Source organism: Fukomys damarensis, unplaced genomic scaffold, assembly GCF_012274545.1.
Source record: "Fukomys damarensis isolate Sample0158 unplaced genomic scaffold, DMR_v1.0_HiC HiC_scaffold_5, whole genome shotgun sequence".
NCBI classification, from domain to species: Eukaryota; Metazoa; Chordata; class Mammalia; order Rodentia; family Bathyergidae; genus Fukomys; species Fukomys damarensis.
The window spans coordinates 5,624,079-5,649,946 of NW_022900917.1; the positions used below are offsets into that span (position 1 = coordinate 5,624,079).

Sequence of the window (25,868 nt, forward strand, 5' to 3'; positions counted from 1 at the left end):
ACTCTGCCCTCCCCCACTGCCCTCCCCTCCCTCTCTCATTCCACCCCCTCACTGATGGGAAGAGGGTGGTCACAGCAAACTGTTAACTTCCAGCTTAGACAGAACATGTTCACGTTACATCGGTGATGTGGCTGCTCTAGTGAGCTTGTTTCAGAGGGAGAGAAGTCTTCCTGAGTTGGCTGACCAGAATTCTAACCCTGCCTTGGCTTTTCTCTTTGCCTCTGAATTTGTTGATGTGGGAATAAAACTTACTCTGTGATTTTGAGTTTGTAGTTTTTCAGACACCAGAGATAAGGGAAAACCATGTGCATAAATTGTGCTAAGGAAAAAATGACCTAAGTAAGGAATAGAATTAGTTGCAGAAATCAGTGTACTCTAAGGAGGATGCATCACATCTTTTGGAATGCTAAGCACCATGTTAAAAACTTTGAAATTTGCCGGGGATTTAGCTCAGTGGTTCGGTGGCCTGCCTTGCAAGCGCAAGGACTGGAGTTCAATCCCTGGTACCAAAAAAAAAAAAAAACCCAAAAAAAAACAACTTTGAAATTTAAAAATATTCAGAGTAGTTTACCTATATATTTCTTAAATTACAACACATTTTATTCCATGCTTGACTCTGTTTGGGCTGTGACTTTCTTATCCGGACCTGTCAGGCTTCTGTCTGATTCGCAGCGATCTCCTCGCTTTCCGTCTCTGCGGGAAGTGTTACTGTGCCTTCTCCCCAGAGTGGTCTGTGTCACCGTTGCACAGTCGCCACAGGAGACAGTGTGATGCTTGTGTGTCCCGGGTGGGATACATTTAAGAAGAAAATCAGGATCACTGTTTCTTCTTTTTTTTTTGGTACCAGGGATCGAATTTGGGTCTTGCACTTGTGAGGCAGGCGGCGGCACCACTGAGCTAAATCCCCGGCCCAGGATTACTGTTTCTGTCGCAAGCATTTTATATCTCCTGACTCCCAGTAAGTTCCCTGCAGCCCTCAGCGTGTCGCTGAGGTAACAGAGAAGGAGTAAATGCGACACTAGGACTGGCAGTGAGTGCAGAATTAATCACTAGCAGGCCGCCTGGGGTGGACAGAAGCTCTGTGTTCGAGCACTCATCTAGCATGTGCAAGGCCCTGGGTTCCATCAGTACTAGAGAGAGGCAAACAAAATGGCAACCAAGAATGACTAAGAGGGCTATACCATGTGCATTATCTACTCGCTTAGCTACAGAAGAGGTGAAACTAAAATAAGCCTTGTTATGTGGGCGTATCGGAAGTCATTTTCATGTGAAACCAGAATTATTTTCAGTGAGTCTTAATTATTTCACAGTCTAATAATCCACCATGCATTTAATTTTTCAGTACAATGAATATGTGTTTTGCAAACATGACTAAAAGTAATCACTGATTTTACACATTTTCTTACGGATTATATAAGCATTTACACTTGAGGTATTTAGGAAGTTTAAAATACTCACAGTACTTCCTCAGCTGACCTTCTCTGCCCTTCACTTTCAGGTTACTCATTTCTGCTTGCCCCAGCTTCTTCCGCTGCTTAAACACACCACATCCTACCTCCACGAAGTCTTTGAGTTTTATGAGGAGATCCTCACATGTCGGTACCCGTACTCCTGCTTCAAGACCGTGTTCATTGACGAGGCTTATGTTGAAGTGGCTGCGTATGCGTCCATGAGCATTTTCAGGTTGGTGTCTCTTCAAGTTTGAAAAGCCGAAACTGGAGTCATGGTAGGAGGAAAAGTCGCTCATTTTCTGATCAGCTTTAAGTTGAACTTTTTCCTTTAATTCGATGTAGTTGACTTTGTAAAACAACAAGAGAAAGCAAGCCAACAAAAACTAGTGTTTTTAAACTTTTAAGTATCTAGAAGAACATGAAGAAAATTTTAAAGTAACTCAAAACTCATTCTAAACTAGAATTAACTGATATTAGCATTTTCCATATTTTTTTACACTCTTTCCTGTTTACATTTTTAAAAATGTTTATTATTATTATGTAGGTAACAAGGCTGTTTTTCTAATACTATTTAAAAATTTACTGATGTCATCAGAAATTTGTGGGAAAAACCGACTGTGAGAATGATTGTTTTTGGTGGTACTGGGGTTTGAACCCAGCGCCTCACACATGCCCAATAATCACTGTACCGCGTGCAGAGCTGCAGCCCCAGCCCTTTTTATTTTTATTTAAAGAATTTTTTTGGTACCAGGGATCAAACTTGGGTCCTTACACTTGCGAGGCGGAACCACTGAACTAAATCCCAGGCCCTTTATTTTTAAATCTTGAGCCAAGGTCTCCCTGAGTTGCCCAGCCTAGCTTTGAACTTGCAGTCCTCCCACCTCAGCCTCCCAGCAGCCTGGATTATGGACATACGGGCATTTTCGCCCACCCCCTCCCCCCTGGTCCCCTTCCCTGTGTCTCTTCCTTTATTTTTTGGGAAGTTCCAAGTCTGAGTTTTGTAGAAACAGGCATAATACTGCTGCTGCCTTCTCCAGAGTGTGTTAGAAAAGTTCACTGGGGTGGTGTACTTTACAGTGAATGATGGAGTGAAAATGTTCGTGGGTGTTGTTAAGATCTTTGAAATTAGACAGCCGCACCCCACTGGGTCAGCTCCTTTTCTACCACCCTAAAGCTCTGTGTTTCTGTGGTGCTCGGTGCCGACTTCATCTTTCTTGCTGTAGGCAGAAGTTGCTAAGATTATGACCCCAATTCCAGCTAAAGGTGGGGATATCAGGAAGCTCTTTGGAAGCCTCTTCTGATTTCTGTCTTCTGTGTTTAGCTTAAGTTCCATTTAACAGTGTGATTGTTTTCTTGACTGAAGAGTGGCTTACTTTTTGGCTGTAACGGGTCCCCCGCCTTGTGAATTGCAGCACCAACCTCCTGCACAGTGCCATGATCATCGATGAGACCCCTCTGACGAGGCGCTGCCTGGCACAGGCCTTGGCCCAGCAGTTTTTTGGATGCTTCATATCAAGGATGTCTTGGTGAGCGAGTCGTTCCCAGGTTCAGAGCTACCGACCGAGGAATCTCCAGGGTCGCTTCCTTTTCTCCCCTCCCCTCCCCCCCCCCTCCCCCTCTCTCTTCCCCTCTGAGAGCTGACCTCTGCCCTGGTTACACATAGCTAATTTGGAAGACAGTACTCTATATCTAAAGGAGGACAGTCTGAATGTCATCTACTTTTGGCCATAAAAGTGGAATAGATACTTCTGTAATTGACCATAAAAACCAGGGTAAAGTCTGATAAAATAGTCTGCAAGAACTGCGCGAAGACTGCAGGTGCAGGACCCGAGTGTTAGGAAATAGTGACAGTCCCAGCATCCGTCCATAGTGGTCACAGTGTGCAGAGCAGTGGAAGTTCCGGAGTCTGCGGGAGGCGGCTTGTCCTCCGCAGTGGCAGTGACGATGCAGGGACTTACTGGCCTGCTTCACCTGAGATGCACTTAAAGAAATGCGCAGGACTCCCATAGGGCACCTAATACTGGTGGTGGTGAGCCTCTGGCACGCGTGCCACAGCGGGCCCTCGAGCCAAGTTACCACAGCAGCCAGGCCTCGGAAGACAGTTGCTTTCCCCAAGTGAACCCTCAGTGCTCAGGTTAAATGCAGCGGTGACGCTTTGCCGCAGGTCAGTCTCTGAACAGTTCGCAGGCTGCATTATACTAACAAGCGTGTAGACCTGAGCTGCCTTTTCTTGGTGCTGGAAGGGGCAGCTTCTTCATGTGTGACTTCGGGTTGTGCCCCTGTCAGAGAGCTGCGCCTGTGTGGTGTGGCTGGACGACAGTGTGAGTGATGCGGTTGGTTCCCTCTCCCTGGAGAAGTGACAGGCTGCGGTGATGGCGCGGAGGACTGGGGTCTGTTGGCTGTGCCATGCAGCCCGCACGCGCGGGGTGGGTGGGAGAGGCAGCGCAAGCCTTGGGTGTCAGTCCCGGAGGAGCCCAGCGTGCAGCCGTACAGTGCCTGCCCCTGGGTCCTCCCTGCCTTTTACAGGGGTCTTTGTGGCCATGAGGCCCTCGAGGGACTCAGGGTCGCTCCGGCCAGAGCGCTGGGGCACAGAGCTAGGGTTGGACCCCAGTGCTGCACACGAAAATAAGTAAAATTAATAGTTTGAATTTTTGCCTAGGTCCGACGAATGGGTGCTGAAGGGAATTTCAGGCTACATTTATGGACTTTGGATGAAAAAAACTTTTGGTGTGAATGAGTACCGCCACTGGATCAAGGAGGTAACTACAGTCACGACAGTTGTCCACTCCCGAGTCCCTGCGATGTGTCAGTACTTTCCTGATTTCTGAGTCTCTTGTCCTTTCTTTTTAATTCCTGTCAAATATTTTCTAAATATCACTTGAAAAACCCCTATTTTTCCTTGTAAAATGCGAATTACTGGCAGGCGAAGGCAAGCAGTCTGCTTATGCATTTCCCGTTGTCAGCGTGCCCCCAAGGCTTCCCTCGCCCCGAGGAAGGGTCCACTTACATGCTACGTCAGCGTCCTTAGCTGTGTTGCAGCCCCCAGTTCTTTGCCGCTGGGCTGGTATATGTTTACCATCCAACAGGAATCAAGCCAAAAAGTTAAGCAGTGGGCGCTGTTATGGACGGCGACATCCAGAGCTGTGAGAACCGCTCTTCATTCTGGGAGAGGCCAGCGTGGGGCGCTGTCGCGCTCGGCCACGCTCTCCATGCGGAGCAGGGTATGGACGAGCTGACCGGGCCGTATCTGCTCCACCACACTGGCTGCCACTTCCACGTCTCTTCTGTGTTATTTAAGTGAATAATGAGTTTCTAGCACAATTGTGCTTTATCTTTTTTGAGGGAAGCCCGGAGAGATGTAAATATGGTTTCCTGACATCGTTTCTCCACGTCCCCCAGAGCAGGACCCTGGGAGGGCAGAAGCAGCCTCGGAAGTCGGTCGGAGCCGAGTGTGTGGAGCGGAACGGATCGGCAGCCCGCCGCCCACCCGGCTGGTGTCTCCATAGGGCCATAAACTCTTCTCGTGCTCATCTTAGGAAATGTATGGCTGACTGCAGGAGACAGTTTTACAGTTTGCTTCCAAAACTTGGTGTGTAAAAGCGTTTTTACTGACTTCTGTTTTTTAATCTTTTCTAGGAGTTGGATAAAATAGTGGCATACGAACTGAAAACCGGGGGAGTTTTGCTGCATCCCATATTTGGTGGCGGAAAAGAGAAGGATAAGTATGTTTGCTGTTCAGAGATGCTGTTACAGCGTGTGTTGTGTGGGGCCACTCGTGTGGAGGTGCACACGAGGCCAGAGAAGTAGCAACACTGAAAACCGTGACCTCCTCACTGCTCCTTCCTTGGTTTGCTGTTTGTTACGCATGAGATGCTGTGCGTGGATTTAAACTTAAGAGGACTGAAACTGAAGCATTTCTGATTTCTGTGTTTGCATCCCCATGCCACTGTGTCATAATATTCTCATGGAAGTTTAAGAATAATAAAAAGACGGAGGGCTGGGGATTTGGCTCAGTGGTTCTGCTGCCTGCCTTGGGAGCACAAGGACCTGAGTTTAATCCCTGGTTCAAAAAAAAAAGGTGAACATAGTGGTGTATGCCTATAGTTCAGCTCTCTGGGAGGCTGAGGCTGGAGGGTCACAAGTTTGAGCCCAGCCTGGGCAACTTAGTGACTTGTACTGTCTCAAAAAAATGAAAAAGAAGGGTAAGATTTAGCTTAGCACTGTATAAGGCCCTGGCTTATACAGTATCACGATAGATAGATAGCACAATGGATAGATGATAGATAGATAGGCAATATATATATATATTTTTTCTTTTGGGTACCGGGGATTTAACTCGAGTCCTTGCTCTTGCGAGGCAGGCAATGGATCCACTAAGCTAAATCCCCAGCCTAGATAATATATTTTGTTTCTGTGTCCCTGACGAAGTCTAGGTAATTTTGGCATCATGACAACCTCAAGGACTGTGGGTTGAATTGGATGGAAATTTTTTTCTCTGTTTCCCCATCACTTCCTAATTTAGCAGATTTTTTGATTCCCCCTTTGTATTTCTCTCTACATTGAGGTGGCTGCTGGATCCTATTACGTGTTGCATGTTATTGTACCATGTTTTTCTCATGCTCATCGTAGCTTGGTGTTAGTTTCCCTGGCAATGAAAAGTGGTTTTTCCCAGAGGCCCGTGGTTCGCTGTACCGCCCACCGTGCACAGGAGCTCTGAGGAGACGGCCCGGGCGCTTGCTCTCCCACGAGGGAAGTCTGTGGCCAGCCCAGGGCCCTGTTTCGCGGACGTGACATGCCGTGCTTGTGTGGAGTGCGGCAGGGGTGACCCTGCCCCACCTGCGAGGCTCATGGGATCAAGATGTGGGATCGCTGTTCCTCCTGTTCTGTCTCCTCCGCGGCTGCTGCTGCAGTTCCCAGTGCAGAGCTAGACTAGAGCATCCCTGTGTGTTGATATTACCCAGAATGCTTGGCCTGGTGCTGCTCCTCTGTTGTAATATTTTCAGTTTTAAAGATTTCTATATAAAAGCACTTGTACACATGCTCCTTGAAGAAATGCCAGACAATTTGGAAGCATGTGGTCTGAAGAAAAGACCCGGTTTTTTTTGTTGTCTTTCTTTTTGAGACAGGGCCTTGTTCTGAAATTCAGGCTGGCCTTGACCTTGCTTTGTAGCCTCGGTAGTCCTTGAACTTGTGGCAGTCCTCCTGCCTCAGCCTCCGGAGTGCTGGGATTTCAGGCGTGCAAACGGAGCTGGTTTAGCCCTCTTTCGCGGTGACTACAGCTTGGTGTACATCCCTCGCCTTTAGGTTATTTCTGGAGCTGACAGGGTGGCACGTGCCTTGTTGCCACAGCATCCAGGAGGCGAAGCCATCAGGATTGTCTGGAGTTTTAGTCTGGGCCAACCATTAAGATCCTGTCTCAAAAAGCCAAACAGATAATTTACCTGTATTTATGTGTGTTTAGCATTTAAGAAACATAAATGATATAAATGTTGTTTTATATTTTTAAAAATCAACAACAAGCATCCATGTGGCCACATTTACTTCATTCCTCCCACATGCTGTGTGATATTCCATTTTGCTTTGGCATTTATTTAACTTTTTCTTATTCTTATTCATCGTTAAAGCCTGTGAGCTCCTAATGCTTTAATTTTGGAAGTAGTAAGTGAAATATAACAATCACTTTATGTCCTGGAAATCGTGCCTTGCTGAGTTTTAAGGGTACACAGTGCAGCTTGTCTTAGCTGACGCTGCTGTAACTGAATGCCCCAGGGCGCTCGTTCCTAAGCAACAGGGACTCGCATCCAGGGCCAGGGGATCGGTGCGTGGGGAGGGGAGGGGCCTGCGTGACTGCCCCCTTGACGTCACCTCGGTGTCCTGCGTGAGAGGGGCGGAGCCGCTGACCGCTGCCCACTGACTGAGGGAGGGGCTCACTTGGCTCGGATTCTGAGAATCCGGTTCGGATTCTGCAGGGGCCTCCTGGCTGGTGCCCCACAACAGGCAGTGTGCACGTGCTTGGGCACACGGGAAAGGATCTCACGGCAGCCGTGCGTGCAGTCGTGAGAAGCACGCAAGGTAGTTGTTCATGTGTGTCCTGAGCGCTGCTCAGGCTCTTCTCCTCTTCCTGGTGATCCGATTATTCATATCAGAACCTTTTTACCGAGTTATTTTCATCTCGAGGTCCTGGATTTTGTATTTTTCATTAGGAAGAATTTTCAGGATTATAAGATAAAACAGTTTGCTGGATTGTCTTTCAGCACTTCCCTAATTGTTTTTGCATTTCTGTGTGTGCTTCAGCACTGGGACATTGGTTAGTGCAGTGATTTTATTGGTACATGGGGAGAGAATTTTTTTTGTTTTTGATACCGGGGATCAAACTTGGGACCTTGTGCTTGTGAGACCGGTGGTGAAACCACTGAGCTAAATCCCCAGCAATTTTTTTTTTTTTTTTTTTTGGTATTTTGAGACAGGATCTCACTGTGTAGCCCAGGCTGGTCTTGAACTCAGCAATCCTCCTGCCTCGGCCTCCCTAGTGCTGGGCTTACAGGTGTGCACAACCCAGCCTGGCTGGAAGAGAATGTAAAGACGTGGGGGTCCTGTCTTCCTGCCTGGGAGCTTGACATGTGTTTCTGTTTATTCAGGTTTTCCTTGTCCTTTAGCAAATCTTTATAATCTTCTTCCCGTTGTAGGGTTTCAAAGTAATAAGGAAATTACAGACGAGGTTCTTGATGTATGATCTCGTCACTCCCGTGACATTCCGTGCTCATGTGCCCGTCCGGTTTTGTTAAGTAAGTCTGCTTTTTTCTCTTTAGTCCAGCGTCCCATCTGCACTTCTCCATAAAGCACCCGCACACGCTGTCGTGGGAGTACTACACCATGTTCCAGTGCAAGGCTCACCTGGTGATGCGGCTGATTGAGAACAGGATCAGCATGGAGTTCATGCTCCAGGTAAGCAGAGGGCGGAGCCGCGCCGTGAGGGAGGCCGTGCCCCCGCCCCGCGCAGTGTGTGATGTTCCGAATGTGGACTGGCGTGTGAGCGGACGGCGAGCACTTACCACACAGCGTTGACCTGTGGTGCTTCGGCCTTTAGGACAGGATCCACGCAGGGATGTTTTCAGTAAAGAATCTTCACCTGTTGCTGAATTTTGCCGATTTTTTTTTTTTTTTTTTTTTTTTTTTTTTTAACAGGGATCAAACTCTGGACCTTGCGCTTGTGAGACAGGCAGCAGCACCACTGAGTTAAATCCCTGGCCCAGTTTTGCCTAATTTTAAAACATGTTTTCGTGTTAGCATGTAAGATGGCAGTTCGTGAGATGGCGGGTGAGAGAGCAGAGGTGAGCGCGCACTGTGACTGGCTGTACCGGTGGAGGCGGTGGAAGCTTACCGGACATTTGTGAAAGCGAAAGCGCTGGCCGGGAGGTGTGGCTGAGGGGAAAGGCTGGCCTGCCCGTGCTTCTGCCGGTGAGGCCTTGTGCCCGGCGCCGAACTGCAGGGAGAGGTAGACAGCAGGGAAGTCTGCCCCGCCCGGAATGTAGTCAGTCCGTGTGTCGTCATCTGTGCCCGTCCGTCCGTGCCCCCCCATTGGAGAACACAGAAGAGGGTCTGTGCGAGTCCGTCCCCTTTTCCAATCCCACAACCCTAATGCAGAGCCTTACTGAATCGGGGCATAGTGGGGGTTATACCCCGAGGTCTCCCGTGTGCTTGATGGCTGCTGTCACGAGCCATGCCCAGTTCCCCACTCCCACCTGGCTTTCATCAGAGAAAGCGCAGACAGATTACTGCTCGCTAAGACAGTGGTAGGCTTCTGCTAAGTGCCTTTCACGCCTCGCACAGTGAGCTGCAGGTGTTCTACATTGTTCCGATCCTTTATTTTTTGGTTTGATTTTTTGAGACAGAGTCTCACTATGTAGTTGAGACTGACCTGGATCTCACTCTATAGCCCAGGCTGGTCTCGAACTCCCGGTCATCCTCCTGCCTCAGCCTCCTGAGTGCTGGGATGACAGGCGTGCGCCACCACACCTGGCTCGACATTGTTCCAGTTCTTAACAGACAGCTTCTTTGGGACCTCATGACATCCGGGGATGTTTGTGTGAAGAATGCTTTCCGTGGGGGCTTAAATCTCTGCATCTCTGTTGCTTCTAGTGTTTAACTAGAGCGATTTATGTGCTAAGATAACTGACCACGGTAAAGCTGAAGTGCAGAGCAGGCGCCGCACACAGCTGCAAGCAGTGCGCTGGGTGAGCTCACTGACCGGTGCCGTCGTCCGCTCAGGTCTTCAATAAGCTGCTGAGTCTGGCCAGCACCGCTTCGTCCCAGAAGTTCCAGTCTCACATGTGGAGTCAGATGCTGGTCTCCACGTCTGGATTTTTGAAATCTATTTCAAACGTCTCTGGCAAGGACATCCAGCCCTTAATAAAGCAGTGGGTGTATCCTTTCATAGCACTTCCGGACTGGGGAGGGGGCGTGGTGGATGCGAGGCCGTCGGGGATTCGCAGGGCTGAGGCAGTGTGAAGTGAGCATTTCCGAAGCGCAGTGGGGAGCACCGTGCCGTGAGTCACGGCCTCTGTAGCATGTGCCCGTGGCTGAAGTGCACGCACAGAAACTCGCTGTTTGTGTGTACGCAGTGCGGCACGCCCGGAAGCCTCTCGGGTGTCCCGGAGCCTCGTGATTGGTGAGCAGCGGGCTGATTCTTCCTCTTCCGAAGCACAGATTTTTCAGTGTTCAGAAATCTTGTTGAAATCCGGGCAGTGTTTTGCGAAGCATCTTGCGTGCTTTGCCCCCGGTTACCTTGGAAAGTGCGTCCAGGCTGTGACCTGGGGGCCAGAGGCGAAGACGACGGTCACGCCGTCCGGGATCCCTTGTTCGGTGTCCTTGTGTCCTCGTGGTGTGGCGATTTCCTTTACGGTTCTCCAGAGACCAGAGCGGGGTGGTGAAATTCTACGGAAGCTTCGCATTTAACAGGAAGCGAAACGTCTTAGAACTAGAAATCAAGCAAGATTACACTTCTCCTGGGACTCAGAAATACGTGGTAGGTGTTTTTCTAACACGGCCTTTCTTGCTCCCGGGTCTCTGCGTGGGGGGCTGGGTGAGGCTGTGGTTGGAAGTTCCCTGAGGTTTCTCTGCAGCGGAGAAACTAGAAGACGCCACGTGTCGGCGAAGGGGAGAGGGCGGCCGGCAGGTGCGCTCTCCTGTGGGCAGGCGGCCTGCAGTGTGAGCCTGTGTCCCGCCACGTGTGCGTCTGCACACTGCGTGCACACACGCGTCGCTCTTCGCTGGCACTGCTTGGGAACGCCGGTCTCTGTTCTAGGGGCCGCTTAAAGTGACAGTGCAGGAGCTGGACGGCTCCTTCAACCACACGCTGCAGATCGAGGAGAACAGCCTGAAGCACGATATCCCCTGCCACTCCAAGAGCAGAAGGTAGGCGCCAGCGGAGGCCCCGCCGAACCTCGCACTTTTAGGGGAGAGCGCGTTGCTTAGAGCCCTTTCTCCTCCGGTGTTACTCCGCCTTAGTGTTGTGGAATATCTTTTGTTGGCTTTCGAGTCTTGGCGATATTTTTAAGATTCATTCATTACTTTTTAGAATTTAGACTTGAGGTTCTTGTTTTTTAGAAAGGGAGCAAAAAGGAGAGAAATATGGAAGTTGCAGTCTTTAGAGCTAGGAAACATTTAAGGCAAGTACTTTCGGTGCGTGCCTAGGCTGTTTCAATTTTTTTTTTTGGTACCGGGGGTTGAACTCAGGCCCTTGCACTTGTGAGGCAGGTGGCGGCACCGCTGAGCTGAGTCCCCGGCCCTAGCCTGTTTTAATTTTTGAAGCACAATGGGAAAAGATGGTTGAAGGCAGGGAGTGCACGTGCCAGGCAAAGCCCGACAGCGCGCTCCCTCTGACCTTTCTCCCACTTGCTCGGTGTCACCCCGCCCTGCAGAATGCTTGTTTTGTTTTAGGGAATTTTGTTTTATTGTCTATAGGTGACTTGTATGGTTTTAATCCATTGGGAAGATTCCCATCTCAACCTGTAACGTATCTCCTTCGTGCTTCTTTAAAATTGAAATTGTTCCTTCAACACACAAAGACGTGAGAGTGTGGTGTGTATAAGGGGTAACACCACGTGTCAGGTGCACCTGTGCTGCAGTGTTTAATCAGGTCAGACACTCCCAGCCCCTCAAAAGTCCATCACTTCTTTGTGCTGCAAAAACATTGGGAATCCTTGTAACTTTGAAATAAGCCGCACAAAATTGTCCCGTAGTCGCTGCATAGTCAGTGGTGACCGCACCTCCGACCCTGCCTCCCGTCGGTTCCTGCTTGCTGCTCGGCGTCCCCCACTTCTCCCTGCGTTGCTCCCAGGTCTCTCGCTGTTCTGTGCTCCTGGCTCCCTGTGCCTGGCTGACTGCTTTCGTGTGCTGCAGGTGACGGGTTTTCCTTTCTTCTCCCTTCCTGGTGTCCCCCTGTTCCACACCTTCTGCATCTGTCCCTCGCGTGATGGGAACTTAGGTTGTTTCTGTGTCTGGGATCTTGTGAGCTATGCAGCCATGGACGTGGGTGGGGGCAGAAGCCTCCTCAAGTGCCCGGCCTGAGGATTGCCGGCCCCTTCAGTAGCTGTGTTTGTGGTGTTTGGAGGAGCACCTGTGCTGTAGTGATTTCCACCAGAGGTGTCTCATCAGCAAGGCTTCCCTTTCGTCCACGCCCTCGGCAGCGTTAGTTTTTCATCTTTGGGCATAGCCATTCCAGCTCATTAAAAGTTGGGCAGTGAGCCCAAGTGGACATTTCTCCTGAGACCCAGTGCGGCCAGCAGGTACCTCACGTGGTCACTCTGTGTGATGGCCAGGGAAGTGCAAACCCAGAGCATAGTGAGCTTGCAGTGTTCCTGGTGTCCTTCGGAGGCAGAGTGCCGTGGAGGAGGTGTCCAGCAGTTCACCTCTTCCTAGTTAGCGGGCTTCCCGTGACCCTCAGCTCGTCAGTTCGCATCTGACTGTACGGGGGCTGGTTCTCTCAGCACTGCAGGAGCAGGAGTCTTATTAGACAAGACAGATGAGAATGTTGGCTTTGAAAGACTCTGAATCTTCTCATAATCAGTTTTACTCTGAGAAATTTGTTTTCTTTCCTTTTCTTTTTTTTTGTGGCTCTGGGGATCAAACCCCGGGCCTCACGTGTGATAGCCCAGTGCTCCACCATGGAGCTGCGTCCCAGCCCAGCCCTAGAAATACTCTCCTTCAGAGTGAAGTCCCCGAGCCCCCCTCTCAGTCTGCTTTGGAAATTAGAAACATTTGATTGCTGCTTTTCATAACATTTCCTCAGGTTTTAATTTTCTATGATAACAGTATTTGTTTGTTTTGAGACAGAGTCTTGCTAAACTCACAGCTGGCCTCCAGCACTTGGAGATCTTCCTGCCTCAGCCTCCCAAGTACTGGAATTATAGGCGTGTAGCACCACACTCAGCTTTTTTAAGAGGTGCCAGAGATTGAAACCTGGGTCTTCTCATGGAGTTTTATCCCCAGCCCTTTTCCATTTTGAGACTGGGCTTTAGTTATCGAGGCTAGGTTTGAACTTTTGATTTTCCTGCATCATCTGGGGTCACAGGCATCTCTAGCGTTCTCTGCTATAAGGTACATAAGACTTTCCTTTGCTCTGATTTCATTTACATTTCCACGACTTTTAGTATGTTACACAGTAGTTTTTCTGATATAGAGGATCCTCAAGTTATGGCCCACCTGACATACTTGGGTTAACACAATTTTAGTTTTAATTTACAACCAAAGTGTTGAATTACAACCCAAATGCCAGCTGCTTGTGTTTCCAGATGGTCTCAGAGGCCCGGGGATTTAGCTCAGTGGTTCCGCCCCCACTACCTCGCAAGTTCAAGGTCCCAAGTTCGATCTCCAGTACCAAAAAAACCAACAAAAAACCCCAAGAAACAAAAAAACACCAAACCCAGATGGTCTCAGACACAGATTTAACCCTTAAAGAGTTCTGGCATGGCAGCGTCCTTTCCCGTGTGGGTTTAGCTGAGAGATCCCAGGCAGTGTCTCTGAGGACCCTGAGATCTGCCTGTGTGCAGCAGAGAGACTGAAGGCTGTGGAGAGGAGCCTGAGCCTGCACTGACCAATTCGAGTTACAACCACCCCTCGAGAGCGAATTGAGTTTGTAAGTCAAGGGTCCCTTGTCCATGAGTAATTCGCGTGCTAGCAGTTCTTTGTTTGCATAGCTCAAGTCTTGTGGGTATTAGTTCTCTGTAGTAATTAAGATGTTTTATTAGTTACGTGATTTCATTTAGCAGACACTGTTCCTGCAGCACTGGTCTGACTTGGGATTATATCTCTCTTCAGGCCTGCTTATTTGTTTTCATTATTAAAAAGCATTTCTTTATGATAGATGCTGTTATTCTACATAAATTGTACCTACCGGTTGTTGGGAATATATAGTAATATGTTTTGATTACCTGTTTTTGCTTTCATTCAACCGTGATCAGGAAAAACTTGTGTTCACTCCATTCCCTGTGGATTCACAGTAGATTGTGTCTAAGTCCCAGTCCATGTGCTATGAGGAGAGCTTCCAGTGTTGGGCGGAATCTGTTATTTGAACTGCTGCTCAAGCTTTTCCTTAAATACAGGAATAAGAAGAAGAAAATCCCACTGCTGAACGGGGAAGAAGCTGACATGGATCTCTCTGCGATGGAGTAAGTCGCTTTCGTGTGTCATTCTTAAAATAAGCGCCTCCAACACTTTTTGAACCAACAGACCTGCGTTAGGGACACAGCATCCGAGGGAGGGCAGCCCGTCTGGACCAGGCGCTGCGGGGACACGGCCTCGCCACTGTTTGCCCCTCTCGCTCCCTAGTGGCCTCTTGGGTGGCTCCCATGGCGATGGCTGGCTCACCCAGGGATGCACAGTGGTGCCTGAGTCCGGCCTCGCCCGCGGGCCCGGTGGTTCGGATTTCGGGTGACGCCGGCTGGTACTCCTGGTCGGCTTTGGAGCAGGGTTTGAGGGCACATGGAGGTTTCTTGTGTTTGCCGAACAGTTTAAAGACTCCTGCTCTGCGGACTGGCTGGTGGCATTTATCACACGGCCGTGCTTCCTTTTGAAATACAGTGCACGGGGCCGGGGATTTAGCTCAGTGGTTCTGGTGCCTGCGTCGCAAGTGCAAGGACCTGAGTTTGATCCCCGGTACCAAAAAAAACCCCAACAAAAAAATGCACTTTGTCCTTTGTTATTTTGCCCCTCCAGCTTGTGTCTGTGTCTTTTCTTTCTCTCATTGAGTTTATTGGTACTTTTGAAGTATACAGCACAGTTACATTTATCATTGGGATCTGTGTCTTTTTGATAAGACATCAGTTATTTTCTGATTGTATGCTGAATTATCACGGTTCCTTCCATACAGAAATGTCAAGACCAGTGTTGCTTTAGATTGTTTCAGAGCAAGTACTTTGCCTGTGTAAACATGCAGTACTGTTTGTTAAATTGAATTAATGCTACAGGTGGTATTCTTTTGATGAAAGTATTAACTGAGAATTGAGTTTTGTTTTGTGCTTTATATACACACACACACATTTTTTAAGATAGTCTTGCTCTGTAATCCAGACTGGCCTTGAACACACTGAGTAGCCCAGGCTGGCCTTGAGTTCCTGACAATCCTCCTGCATCAGCCTCCTGAGTACTGGGATTACAAGTGTGCGCCCCACACCCAGCTCACCTAGACTTGATCCTCAAGCCATGATTGTTATTTAGGAAGTATCTGAACATGATAAACTCATGACTCCTTTCAAATTATGATTTCAGAACTTGATGTTTGAGAAAAGTAATCATGAGTCTAGCATTTTAAGAAAGTAAATGAAGCAAATTAATTTAGTAAAATATTTTTTATGTTTTAGCCACATATTGATTTCCAATAAAGGATACTGTTTATCGCCAAAGTCAGTTATTAGGCTGGCGAACATTACATGAAGGGATTTCCTCCCTCTCCCTCACATCTCATCACTCCCAGTAAAGAGCGCCAGCAAGGAAGCAGGGGCGGCATTTTCTGTGAGGGCTGCTTTTGTATCTGTGAGCATCTTAGTGAGACTGACAGAGGAGGCCGACGCTCCTGGCCGTCACGAATCGATTCCCAGAGCAGTTCGGAAGCAGAGTCTGGAGGGGACTCCGGCTGGGGCCGCCCTGCTTTCCGGCCTAGAGCTGAGCCCGCCGTGTCTCCCCGCAGCGCCGACTCGCCCCTGCTGTGGATCCGCATCGACCCCGACATGGCGGTGCTGCGCAAGGTGGAGTTCGAGCAGGCCGACTTCATGTGGCAGTACCAGCTGCGCTACGAGCGCGACGTGGTGGCGCAGCAGGAGTCCATCCTGGCCCTGGAGAAGTTCCCCACGCCCGCGTCGCGCCTGGCGCTCACCGACATCCTGGAGCAGGAGCAGTGCTTCTACCGCGTGCGCATGGCCGCCTGCTTCTGCTTGGCCCAGGTGAGGGGCGGGGCTTCGTGTCTGTTCTTTTCGTGCTTTTTTTTGGTGTTTTGAGATGGGGTCTTGCTATGTAGGTCGGGCTGAAGCTCGCTGTGCTTAAAAAGCCTCTGAAACTCACTTAAAATTCACCAGTCTTAAAATTTACTTAGTTTTTCCAATGAAAGCTTTTACTAAATGTGTTTAACAGACTCGACTTAAAAGAAATTTGTCATCTCAAAAGTGACATTTGCAAAAATTTAATTTTTGTCCAAATGTGTAAAAAATCAGATTTGTAAAACCAAATAGAATTTTCATTGTTTTATTAAATTGAAATATATTTATTAATATACATATATATATATATATGTATATAAAACACCTCGTAATTCTCGTCACTGCACACACACGCTCTCATTTCATAGCATCCCCAATTTTTCCCAGCATTCCCTCAAAAGGACACATCGATCCTCTCCTCCTCTTTAGAAGGAAACTCCCTAAAAGTTACCTTTATTCACTGATCGCCAACTATATTTTTTAAAAAAGATTATATTTTCTAAGAAAGTCCCTGGTTTCAGTGATTTTTGTTTTAAACATAGTACAGGAAATCACTTCAATCTTAATCACCGTGGGGTAATTACTTCACATTGATTTGAGTTCAGGAATCAGCATTTGTGATAAGTAATTTAGAGTAATTGGTTCTGTAATTCTAATTCTAGAACAGTTATTTCATTGAGGAAACTCAGTATCTTTCCTTAGATGCAAAAAAACAAAACAAAACAAAAAAAAAACTGAAGGTGGAAACCAGAATAACACAGACAAAAATTTGGCCAGAAATGCTAGTTACCAGGTATTTACAAAGAATCTCCATAATAGGCTCATTCCTATTTCTAGCGGCAGTATCCATGTACCAGATTATAATACTTTAGGTTGGTTGGTTAGCCCAAGATCTTGCTGTGTAGCCCAAGCTGGCCTCAAACTCATGGTAATCCTCCTGTCTCAGCCTCCTGATTACAGGCAGGCAGGTAGCTGAATTCCTGTATTCAAAGATAGTAGAAGGAAAATACGATTATTTTGTAAGGGATATAATTTCATTGCTTCTTGTAAAGATTTTTGTGATTCCTGTGTGCTAAAGTCTTAGCAGAGCCGTTACCATATATATTATTTGTAAACTTCAAACATTTTTTTTTTGGTACTGGGAACCGAACTTAGGACCTTGCACCTGCCAGATAGGCACAGTGACGCTGAGCTACATCCCTGGCCCTTCATTATATGTTATTTAAGCAGTATTTTTCATATACCATAAAAATATTGATCCAAAGATCTGATTTTTTCTTCTTTATAACGTATTCTTACAGACACAAATAGTTTATTGTATTGGCTTGGTTTTCACTTAGATTGAAACAACTTATTTAAAATTAAGTGATGTTTCTGTGAATAAATTAAAAATTTTACAGTTATATCTAAATGGATAACGATTCAGAGTACTATGGCTTTGGAAACTCTTTTTTCTTAGACTATGAAAGAATGCTGTAAGGTAGACATTGTGCGAAGTAACTCTGAGCGCACCGGGAGTTGTTTTGGAGGGTGAATCTGTTTTCTCGGAGTCGGTGAGGTGGTTGTGCCATCCCCGAGTTGCGTTGCAGTGGGGCCTCAGCAAGCTGCTTTGTGTACCCTGCCCTGCTGCACTGGTGTGGGAAACCCCTCCTTCTCTTGACTTGCAGATTGCAAATTCCATGGTGAGCACGTGGACCGGACCTCCGGCCATGAAGTCCCTCTTCACCAGGATGTTCTGCTGTAAGACCTGCCCGAACATCGTGAAAACAAACAACTTTATGAGTTTTCAGAGTTACTTTCTACAGAAGGTACCAGTTTACTCTGCGAGTTGTCTTAGGTTTTTCCAATTAACTTAACATCACTCCTGCTCTCCTCTTAGGACTTTTTTGTGGCACATGTGCCCGTGTCCTTTAACTCGGAGGCTTGAAGTAGTGCGTGTGTTTGCTTTCCTGCACTGACGTCTGCCCGTTCGCCCGCCCGCTTGCTAATGTCCGTGTGTCCCCGTGTGCCCCCTCTTACTGCCGTCCCACATTGGCAGTTACGGAGAGGCCATAAAACTCACTGAAGATTGTTTGCGGAGTTTTAATTTTTAAGGAAGACAGAATGGGCTGCGGCAGAAACCCGGGAAGTCGCTTCCCCGCCCACACTCCTGCATGTAGTGGTAGGAGGAGATCGGAGCCTAATGAGCCGGGTTGGGAGGAAGGCGCGGTGCAGGCGGGCAGTCCCGAGGACGCAGGGACGCAGCCGGCTGCTCTGTGCCTCTGCCCAGCATCCATTCAGCCCCACTTCCCTGGTAGGGTTTACTGCCGCAAGTCTGGGAAGTTTGGAAGGGCGAAGGTGGGTCGGAGCTGGGATCGCTTGCCTGTCGCTCTTAGTCCGTGCCGGGTGCTACTGCAGAATCAGTGTGGCCGAGGCTGGTGCCCCAGTCCGCAGCTGTGAGGAAGCACAGCCCTGCCCAGGCGGCCGCTGACCAGAGACGTGGGTTCGAGACTGGAGTTAGAAGTGGTGTAATCTCCCTGTGCTAACCCCGCACCTGTCCTGTTGTGTCCCCGAGAAGGGAGTGAGGTGGCTTATGTGGCATCTACTTCCCTTCAGCAAATGCGGTCCAAGGTGCATGGCTCTGGAGCACCCGGTTGTCTAGCTCTTCCCAGGCTACCCACCCAGGCTCTGCTCAGAGGCTTTGGATGGAGCCTGGGTAGAGACGGGGACCCTCCCGCAGACACCTGCGCCCGCCCGGTCATGCGCTTCCCTGTCTGTGGCTCAAGAATTGCAGTGGAACAGTTGAGTTATGTGTTTTACAAATCTTAGTCTTTTTTCTTTGTAGACTATGCCCGTTGCAATGGCTTTACTAAGAGACGTTCATAACCTTTGTCCCAAAGAAGTCCTAACATTTATTTTAGACTTGATCAAGTACAATGACAACAGGAAAAACAAGGTAAAGTACGCTTTTAATGAATACATAAAACTACCTAGTAGTGCTTTGTTTTTAAAGACATGTTCTGAGGGCCGGGGATTTAGCTCAGCGGTTTGGTGGCCTGCCTTGCAAGTGCAAGGACCCGAGTTCAATCCCCGGTACAAAAAAAAAACAAGACATGTTCTGTGAGTTGGGTGTGTATCTGGCATGTGCAAAGCCTGATTTAATTCCCAGCACCTTCCCTGCCGCTGCTAAAAAAAAGAGGAAGAGAGAAGGGAAGAATGACTTAGGCTGTGTATCGTTATTGAGCCTTTGGTCCTAGGAACTTCCAGAGTTAGAGGCGGACAGGTACGATTTACTAGAACGGCCGGTCGGTGAAGCGAAGATGAACTGTTTGAACTGTGCTTCTGACCTCTCAAAGTACAGGGCTGGCAGGTGTCAGGAGGAGGAGCCGCTGGAACCGCTTTGGGGAAGTCTACAGCATGGTTTTTTATGTGTTCTCTTTTGTGGAGGGATACAAAAGCATTTCCTGTTGAGGGTTAGCATGTTCATTGGTAGATTTGTCTTTTTTTTTTTTTTTAAAAGCCATTGTACTTTTATTCATTTAATTAGCAAATATGTATTTCATTCTCCTTGTCATCAGTCTAACAGCAGATGATTTTGAGAATTTGTGCTGCATCGGGCAGTATGATGTTAAGTAGAAGGAAGAGATAGCTGATGCCTCCAGGAACTTCATTTATTAATTAAACACTGAACAGCCGCTCTCAGCCTGATTGGGGTCCTTGGGGGCTGTGTGATAGAGGCGTGGGAGTAACTGCTGCATGCAGGGTTGTGGCCTCCTGTGGGGCAGGTACCTCAGGAGCTTTCCGTGGAGAAGCAGGGAGCCGAAGCTGAGTCGGACATTTGCCTCTTCCCTGGAGACAGTAACGAAATGGCCCGGGCCTAGCCGTCCCTGCAGGCAGCCTGTTGCCCTCCTCCCGTGTGTTCCTGCACGGTGGCTCGGCTCTGAGTGCTGCCCTGGCTCTGGGCTCTCAGCACTGGGTGGGTTAGGGCACGGGGTCCCAGGCTGACTTCTGGTTCCCTCTTCGCGGCCAGCCTTTCTCAGTGAGCAGCTGGCACGTTCAGGCAGACACAATTCAGGAAGCCTGTGCTTATTTTCCTTTCATTATTGTTTTGCTTAAGTGACTCATATTTTCATAAATTAAAACTAGACTGGAAAAAAGCACAAGATGAAATTTATAATTTCACCTAATATTTTATTTCAGTCCATACTTAGCTGGCTAGCTCTGCTGTTCCCTGGAATTTTTACTGACTATGTTTCTTATTTTCCTTCAGGTTTTTTTTTTGGGGGGTACATTACTGGGGTTCAAATTGAGGGCCTTTGCATCCCTAGCCCTTTATATATTCTATTCTTTTATTTTGAGACAAGGTCTCACTAAGTTGTCCAGACTGTGGTCGAACTTGTGGCCCTCCTGCCTCAGCCTCCCACAGTGCTGGGATTACAGGCGTGTGCCACTACAATGGGCTTCTTTCAAAGTTCTTAGTTTTAGAGCTGCATTAATGTTTATCCACCTTGTAGCCTACTCCAAGATGTCCTCAGTTACAGCCATAAAAGAGAATTACTGCCATTTAAAAGATTACTGTCTGGTGCTTTGGAGATTTGACTTCCATATTATTTATTTAGTGAAGTACTTTCCCTTGTTAGGCCTTGGTCCACGTTTGTGTATGCATATGTGCACGTGTGTATGTGTCTTACATTAAAATAGCTGTGAGAATCTCCCTAAAATTGAGATGCTTTATGAGCTTTTTATTCATGTTATACTGGAGTCTCTTTCTAATACTGTCCTGGTCAGAAATTTCCATGGAACGTGATGACTGGGCCGGGCATGGTTGTGCACGCCTGTAATCCCAGCACTCGGGAGGCTGAGGCAGGAGGATCGCTGTGAGTTAGAGACCAGCCTGGGCTACACAGTGAGTTCCAGAGCAGTCTGAACTACATAGTGAGAGAGACCCTGTCTTAAAAACCAAAAAAAAAAAGAACATGGTGACTGGAAGAGCCAGGTGAGCCATGCTGTGCAGTCATCTGCTTGTGACAGGACTGCGTGTGAGACTTTGTTGAGATGCGTCCTGTCCTTCTAAAGATACGTGAGAGCGGGCGCTTAGGACGGTCTCCCTAGCTGGGTCGGCACACTGCTTTGTTTGTCAAGAACTGTTTTTCTTGTATATGTTCCGTGTGTCCTGATGAATACAAGCCTGGAAAATAGCACACACCTTTTACCTTTCTTTCTTTATACCAAACCCCTAAAGTTAATTTATTAGATGGAAATTAACACAAGGCTTTTTTAGTAAAACATTTATTGATAGATTTTAGATGTACATAATGATAACGTTCATCATAGGAAATTTGCACCAGTACGTGATACGTTGCGCTGCTTCCTTTTTCCTACCCTCTCATGTGCAAAAGCTTTTGTTTCCAGGTTTTTCCTTCCTTTTTTCTTGTCTCTTCTTTTCTCCCCCCTCCCATTTCTCAATATCTATTGTACATTTTAGTCCTTATTTCCACTTTTGTTTTCTTACACCAGAGAAACAATACGGAATTTAAGCCTGTGTGTTCAATTGATTTCACACAGGAGTATAGTGTCAAGGTGCATCCATTTAGCTATAGATGTCTCCAGCTCATCCTTCTTTATGGCAGAGTAATACTTCATTATATAAAAACCCTACATCATCTTTGTCCATTTGTTGGATGATGGGTATTTGGGCTGTTTCCAAGATTTATCTGTTACAAACTGTGCTGCTATAAACATTGGTGTGCATATATTGCTGTGGTGTGGTGCTTTTAATTCATTCGGGAGGATACTAAGAAGGGAAACAGTTGCATCAAATGGAACCTCTAGTTTTAGGGTTTTTTATCTTCATTAAATTTATTGGAACATGTTAGGTATACAGCACAGTTACACCCATCACTGGGATCTTGTACCTTTACATGACTTGTCTGGGTTCTTATTTTCCCCATTCCCCAGCCCTCCCTTCACCCCCTCCACCCTTCCCTGTTTACAGAGACATTATTTCCATGGTTTTCCTTTTTTCCCTTCTTTCCTTTCCCCTTCCTCTCATTGTTCTACTCCTTTAGACCTTTTCTTCCTATTACACAATATAAATTGTACATTTTGATCCTTATTTACACTTTTAACTTTTCACACCAGAGAAACTATTTGGTATTTACACATGTGTGACGTATTAATTTCACTTAAGAGTATGGCCTCGATGTGCACCCACTTAGCTCTGAATATCTAGTTTCTTGTTATTTATGGCTGAGTAGTACTCATTTTTTTAAAAAAACCGTATCTTTATCCAGTCTCCAGTTGTTGGGCACTTGGGCTGTTTCCAAGTCTTAGCTATTACAAACTGTGCCGCTATAAACATAGGTGTGCATATATCACTGTGGTATGATTCTTTTAATTCTTTTGGAAAGATACCCAGCAGAGCTATGGCTGGGTCAAATGGAACCTCTAGTCCCAGCTCTTTGAGGTGTCTCCATATTGATTTCCATAGTGGTTGCTCCAGTCTGCAGTCCCACCAACAATGGAGAAGGGTTCCTTTCTCCCCACAACCCCGCCAACATTTGTTATTGTTTGATTTCTTGATAGCAGCCATTCTTTTTGGGGTGAGGTGGAATCTCAGTGTTGTTTTCATGTGCATCTCTCGAATGACCAGTGATGTGCAACATTTTTTCATATATTTACTTGCTTCTTTTACTTCTTTGAGAAATGTCTGTTCATTTCAGATTGCCCCCCCACCCCCTTTTGGTACCGGGGATTGAACTCGCAACCTTGCACTTGCAGGGCAGGTGGTGGAACCATTGAGCTAAATTCCCGGCCCCAGATGCCCATGTTTGAATTGGGTCTTTATATTTGGGGGTCTGATTTTTTAAAGTTCTTTATATAGTCTAGATAGTAGACCTTTGTCTGAGGAACAGCTGGTAAAAATTTTCCCCCACATTGTGGGTTGTCTCTTTGCTCTGCTTGTGATGTTTTTGGCAGTGCAGAAACTTTTTAAAAAGGTGAGATCCCAGTTGTTGATTCATTGTGCTAGTACCCGTGCTACTGAGGATGTGTTCGTGAAGTCTTTTACTATGCCAATATCTTCAAGAGTTCTATCTAACTTATCTTTTGGCAAATTTAGTGTTTCTGTTTTAATATTTATATCTTTAAGCCTCGTGGATTTTAGTTTATTGCATGGTGAAAGATAGGTGTCTAGTTTTAATCTTTGACAAATTGAAATCCAGTTTTTCCAACACCATTTATGAAAGAGGCTATCTTTCCTCCAGTGAGGATGGTTGGCTCCTTTGTCAAAGATGAAGTAGTGGAGGATATCTGGAGTTGTTTCTGCATCTTCTAATCTATTCCATTGATCCTCAGGTCTGTTTCTTTGCCAGTACCATGCTGTTTTTATCACAGTGGCTTTAGTATAGTTTCAAGGTGGGGATTGTGATACCCCCTGCCATGTCTCTGTTGCCTAGAATTGCTTTTGCTTCTACATCTCTTCTGGTTCCAGGTGAATTTTTGGATTGTTTTCTCTAGTTCTGTGAAATACACTGTTGGGATTTCAATAAGGATTGCAATGAATCTGTATTGCAATTTTGGTAGTATGGCCATTTTCACTATGTTGATTCTTCCTGCCCAGGAATAAGGGATATCTTTCCATTTTTTTTTTATATCCTCTTCAATCTCTTTTTTTCAGTGTTGTAGTACTCAATGTAGAGGTCTTTTGTTTCCTTTGTTAGATTGATTCCTAGATATTTCATTTTTTTTGGATACCATTGTGAAAGGTATTGTTTCCTGAATTTTACTCTCTGTTATTTGTACACAAGAAGGCTATAGATTTTTGAGTGTTTACTTTGTACCCAGCTACTTTACTGAATCTGTCAGTTAAGTGTAGAAGTCTTTTGGCAGAGTTTTTGGGTCTTCTATATAGAATATCGTATCATCCACAAATAATGATGATGTAACTTCGTCCTTTTCTATCCTTATTCTTTTTGTTTCTTTGTCTTGTCTAATTACTCTGGCTAATGTTTCCAGAATTATATTGAATAAGAGTGATAATGGTGGGCATCCTTGTCTTGTTCCTGATTTCTTTTCGGTTTTTGTCCATTTGGTATAATATTGGCTGTTGGTTTGTCATAGATGGCTTTGTTGTAAATTGCACAGTGCCAGTGAAACCAGAGTCAGGCTGAGGCAGGAGGGTACAGTCTAAGGAATCTCAGGGGAAATAGGAAGGACTTAAAATGGAGGGAAAGGGCTGGGAAAATACTAGCTTTCAAAGAGTAAGGACCTGATTCAGAATTTAAGAAGTTGTGGGAAGTATGTCAACTTTCACCTTGAATTTGTCTGGTCCACACCCCAGCTCAATGGATGTGTTAGGAGAACAGCGCTATTTTAGTAAATAGTATGATCCACTTGCTGTGTAATTGTGCTGCTTAATTTTCCAGCGGAGTTGTGCTGTTTTTCTTCCTGCTCTTGATGGACTTGTTTTCCAGTGCTGGGATCCCGGCCAGGGCCTCATGCTGGCTGGCAACCCCCTAGCCCTGAACCACACCCCAGCCTTCCTCCCTTTTATCTCAGTGAACTGACAGTGAGTTGATTTTGTAATTCTGGGGTTGGACCTGGGGCCTCTTGCATGCTAGGCAAGTGCTGTGCTACTGAGCTATATATCCCCAACCCTTCATTTCTTATTTTGAGGCAGGGTCTCGTCAGCTTGTCCAGGGCATTGCTGAGGCATGAGCCTCAGCATCATAAGCAGCAGGGTACAAGAGTGCACCACTGTGACTGCCTTAGTTTTTTCTTCTCAAAAGTAATATTATGCTATTGGAAGAAATATCACTGGTTCTTTCTCAGATAATACAATAATTTTCAGAATATTTTTGTCCATTACTGGGGTTGTCTGTTCCCTGCATTCTTTATTTCCAAGTTGCTTTTTTCTTTTTGAGTTCTTTTCTTTCTTTCCTTTTATGTCGATGCTTTCTTCAAATACCTGGTGACCCTTGGTTGTATGTTTATGATTAAAGTAGAGCGATACTAGCTGGCTGGGAGATTTGTAGCAACCCTGTGAACTCTGATCTCTTCGTAGAATATCTAGCTGGGTTCCTGCATGCACTGAACAGTTACTGAGACTCTCGTGTCCCTGCTCCCTCTGTCCCTTCCATTCTGTTCTGTGTCCATTCTGTGACTGCAAAGGACAGAGTTGAATATTTACTAGAGAACTTGACGTTTTAGATCAGTTTGTTGTTATTACATGTACAGTAGTAACTTTTCATCAGAAGACTTCACTTTATCTTCTTTTAATTATTCTCTGCTTTAGTTTTCAGATAACTATTACCGGGCAGAAATGATTGATGCCCTGGCCAACTCCGTCACCCCGGCCGTCAGTGTAAATAATGAAGTCCGGACTCTGGATAACTTAAATCCTGATGTGCGACTCATTCTGGAAGAAATTACAAGGTTTTTGAACATGGAAAAACTTCTTCCAAGCTACAGACATACCATCACCGTCAGGTATCCATAAATTCTTTGCTTTTTCTTCAAGTGTGTATATTTTTATAACTCTGAAACATACTTATTCTCATTAGATTAAATGGAAACAGTAAACTAAAAGGGGAAAATTAAAATTCTGATTCTGTCATCCAAAGATAAATTATTCCTGTTTATGGAATATCCTTCTAAATTTTGTACCTTTGTTGGTATAGAATTTTTTAATTACTTGAATTTATTTTACATAGTTTCACTTTTTTTTTTTTTGGTACTGGGGATTGAACTTGGGTCCTTGCGCTTACAAGGCAGGCGGTGGAACCACTGAGCTAAATCCCCGGCCCTCATATGACATAGTTTTAAATTCAGTTTATATCATAAGTGCTTTCTCATGTCATCAGAAATTCTTGATAAGTGCTATTTTTGGTGTCTGCGTCATTTTTATTTCAGTCAGTGTGAGATAAAATCACTATCCTCAGCCTGCTTGTCAGACTTGCTTCTTTAT

At 46.4% G+C, this 25,868-nt stretch overlaps 1 protein-coding gene across 3 annotated transcripts in view; it reads left to right on the forward strand.

Annotated features, from left to right (window-relative positions):
- Taf2 (TATA-box binding protein associated factor 2) overlaps nt 1-25,868 on the forward strand; it is a 64,903-nt gene that overhangs the window by 12,294 nt on the left and 26,741 nt on the right. For all 3 annotated transcript variants that reach the window (XM_010619506.2, XM_010619507.2, XM_010619508.2), the window contains 13 exons: nt 1,499-1,683; nt 2,864-2,977; nt 4,111-4,210; nt 5,088-5,173; nt 8,261-8,396; nt 9,720-9,874; nt 10,362-10,476; nt 10,756-10,865; nt 14,054-14,119; nt 15,637-15,889; nt 17,590-17,730; nt 18,747-18,857; nt 25,197-25,390. In XM_010619506.2, coding sequence (XP_010617808.1) covers nt 1,499-1,683; nt 2,864-2,977; nt 4,111-4,210; nt 5,088-5,173; nt 8,261-8,396; nt 9,720-9,874; nt 10,362-10,476; nt 10,756-10,865; nt 14,054-14,119; nt 15,637-15,889; nt 17,590-17,730; nt 18,747-18,857; nt 25,197-25,390 — 1,766 coding nt within the window. The remainder of the gene's footprint in view (nt 1-1,498; nt 1,684-2,863; nt 2,978-4,110; nt 4,211-5,087; nt 5,174-8,260; nt 8,397-9,719; nt 9,875-10,361; nt 10,477-10,755; nt 10,866-14,053; nt 14,120-15,636; nt 15,890-17,589; nt 17,731-18,746; nt 18,858-25,196; nt 25,391-25,868) is intronic.